The sequence below is a fragment of the Rutidosis leptorrhynchoides genome, chromosome 9 (assembly GCF_046630445.1).
Source record: "Rutidosis leptorrhynchoides isolate AG116_Rl617_1_P2 chromosome 9, CSIRO_AGI_Rlap_v1, whole genome shotgun sequence".
Lineage (NCBI taxonomy): Eukaryota > Viridiplantae > Streptophyta > Magnoliopsida > Asterales > Asteraceae > Rutidosis > Rutidosis leptorrhynchoides.
The window spans coordinates 67,358,893-67,362,060 of record NC_092341.1 but is presented as its reverse complement, the minus strand read 5'-3'; the positions used below and the strand labels follow the sequence as shown (position 1 = coordinate 67,362,060).

The window sequence follows — 3,168 nt, the reverse complement described above, 5'->3', positions numbered from 1 at the left end:
ATACTGTTCGTAGCGAATAGAGTCAGGTAGTTAGTGGTCATGCTATGTTTTTGTTGGTGAAAAGGCTTCGGCTATTCAAAAGGAATGTCCGTAGACTTATGTGGAGTAAAGGGGATGTTCAAAAGAGAGTTGCTGATTGTCGTGTTAAATTAGACGAAGCTCAAAGGTCTCTCGACTCTGATCCATTTTCGGTGGATAAAAGGGAGCTAGCTGCTATCCGATTAAAAGAATTTAATGATGTCACCATTCTTGAAGAAACCTTGCTAAAACAAAAATCCAAAATTGAATGGTTACGAGTCGGTGATTCTAACTCTAGTTTTTTTCATAAGGCCGTAAAAGGGAGAATGAACCGTAGTAGAATTCAGGTTTTCATTAATGCTGATAACAATCTCATCGAAGGCTCTGATGTTCCAAATGTTTTTGTGAAGCATTATGAAATTTTTTTGGGTACTGCGTCGGTCTGCGAGTAGATTCGTGATCCGGGTAACTTATTTATAAAACGTATTTCTCACGAGCAAGCTCGGCTTATGGTTCAACATGTTACCGATAAGGAAATCAAAGACGCAATATTTGATATTGGTGAGTGTAGATCGCCCGGTACGGATGGTTACTCGTCAGTGTTTTTTAAAGCATCATGGGAGACAATTAGTGGTGATGTTATTCGTGCAGTTAAGGAGGTTTTTTGGAAGGGCCAAATGTTAAGAGATTTGAATACCACTACAATATCCTTACTTCCGAAGGTTCAAACTCCGAGCAAAGTGAACGACTATCGGCCAATCTCTTGCTGTAATGTGGTTTATAAATGTATAAGTAAAATTATCACGTCCCGCATTAAGGCTAGTCTGGATGAGGTGGTTAGTATAAACCAATCAGTTTTTATTCCCGGGAGACGTATTTCAGATAATATTTTGTTGACCCAAGAGTTAATGAAAAATTATCATTTAGATCGCGGTCCTTCTAGATGTGCATTTAAAGTTGATATTCAGAAGGCTTATGATACTATGGATTGGTACTTTTTGGAAGCTACTCTTATATGTTTTGGATTCCCGAGGAAGATGGTTAAATGGATTATGGCGTGTGTGACTACTACTTCCTTTTCTATTAACATCCATGGTGAGCTTCATGGTTTTTTCGGGGAAAAAAGGGTTTGCGTCAAGGTGACCCTATGTCTCCCTATCTGTTTACATTGGTTATGGAAGTTCTTACGTTAATGCTTTATCGTAATATTAAAGAGTCGAGTGGGTTTAAGTTTCATCCCAAATGTGATAAGTTTAATATTGTGAATTTATGCTTTGCTGATGATCTATTTATCTTTGCTCATGCTTGTATTCCATCTGTTATGGTGATCCGTGATTCTTTGGAGGAATTTAAGAAATGCTCTGGCCTAGTTCCTAGTTTACCTAAAAGTACGGCATTTTTTTGTAATGTTACAACGGTCATTAAGAATCAAATATTGATGCTTATGCCATTCGAAGAAGGCAAGTTGCCGGTAAAATACTTGAGTGTCCCTCTTGTATCTTCTCGCTTAATGTATAGGGACTGTAAAATCCTTGTTGATAAAGTAAAGGTCAAGGTGAATCATTGGATGAATAAATTTTTATCGTTTGCGGTTAGGGTTCAACTTATTACATCGGTCCTAACATCTATGCAAATTTATTGGTGCTCGGTATTTATTCTCCCGGATCAAATTATCAAGGACATCAAGAAGATTATTCATGGTTTTCTTTGGTGTCAAGGCCCGATGAAAAGAGGGAAAGCTAAAGTCAAATGGGACGATGTTTGTGTGCCTAAAGATGAAGGTGGGTTGGGCATCAAATGATTAAAAAACTGGAACTCCGCTCTTATGGCAACTCATATTTGGTTTCTTTTATTATGGCAACTCATATTTGGTTTCTTTTATCTATGAAACCAACTTTGTAGGTGCACTGACTCATGAATATAAGCTTGCTTCTAGACACTTGTGGGATGTTCCCATTAAGGCAGGATCGATCATCGTGGAGTTGGAGGAAAATTTTATTGATCCGCCCTCTTATTCGAAATTTCATTGTTTGTCATATTGGAGATGGAAAGCTTGGGTCTGCTTGGTTTGATGACTGGCCACCTCTAGGTCCGTTGAATAGTCTTATTTCTACTCGTGATATTAATCGTGCAGGTTGTAATTCTAAGTCGACTGTTAGTGATATTATTGAGAACAGGATGTTTAAATGGCCTCCTGATTGGTTAAGTAAGTACCCGAATTTGCAGTTGATTAATGCTTATGTTTTCACGAATGAGGAAGATATTTATGGATGGAAAAAAGATGATGCTGTAGTGTTCGGTTTTTCTGTTAAGAATGCGTGGGATTCGTTTCGGCCAAGAAGTGCTAAGGTTCCATGGTTCTCGGTGGTATGGTACTCTCAAGGTATTCCTAAACACTCTTTTTTGTTGTGGCTCGTGATGGGAGAAAGATTAAAAATGCAAGATAAACTAATATCGTGGGATATTAGAGATGGATCTACTCCGTTGTGTGCTTTTTGCAAACAGTGTGCAGATTCTCATGCACACTTGTTTTTCTCGTATTCGTATTCTGCGAATGTGTGGAGGATGGTGCAACAGATGATGATCTTGGATATTCGTAGTAACGATTGGCATGGTGTGGTTGATTGTGTTACTCCCTTGGCGTCTCGGAATTTAGCTCATGTGCTGGTCTCAAAACTGTGTTTGGCTGCTACAATCTATGATTTATGGCTAGAGCGCAACAATAGAATTTTCAAGAAGGTCTTTCGTACAGAAAAGCAAGTGTTTGATGCTATATTTTCTAATGTGCGACTGCAGTTAATGACGATTCAGTTCAAAAGCTCCTCAAATGTCACTCGTATTAGAGAAATTTGGAAGTTGGAAGATGTTTAACTCTATCGGATTGTCATAGGTCGTTAGGTTTTGGTTTTTGTTTGGCTTTTTTGTGCCTTTGGTTGTTGTTGAGGGTTTCAGGATTCTCCTGTCGCCATTGTTCTTATTTGTACTCATTCTTTATTATTTTTAATAATATTCGACGGGGTAACCCATTACCCAAAAAAAACGAAGGAAGGGGAAAAACAAAAAGAAAACAGTGAATGGAGATCTGGCTACCGACGTTAAGCCAGTGGAAAAGGCATATGAAGGTGGGCGGGAAACAAACATATAGATTTT

At 38.4% G+C, this 3,168-nt stretch overlaps 1 protein-coding gene across 1 annotated transcript; it reads left to right on the top strand.

Moving 5' to 3' along the window:
• Positions 1-1,932: 1,932 nt before the first annotated feature.
• Positions 1,933-2,889, top strand: LOC139868136 (uncharacterized). The gene has a single exon (XM_071856470.1). The coding sequence runs from the start codon at positions 1,933-1,935 to the stop codon at positions 2,887-2,889; it is 957 nt and encodes a 318-aa protein (XP_071712571.1).
• Positions 2,890-3,168: the final 279 nt, after the last annotated feature.

Coding starts and splice junctions, on each gene's coding strand:
- LOC139868136 (XM_071856470.1), top strand. CDS start 1,933: ATGAATATAAGCTTGCTTCTAGACACTTGTGGGATGTTCCCATTAAGG.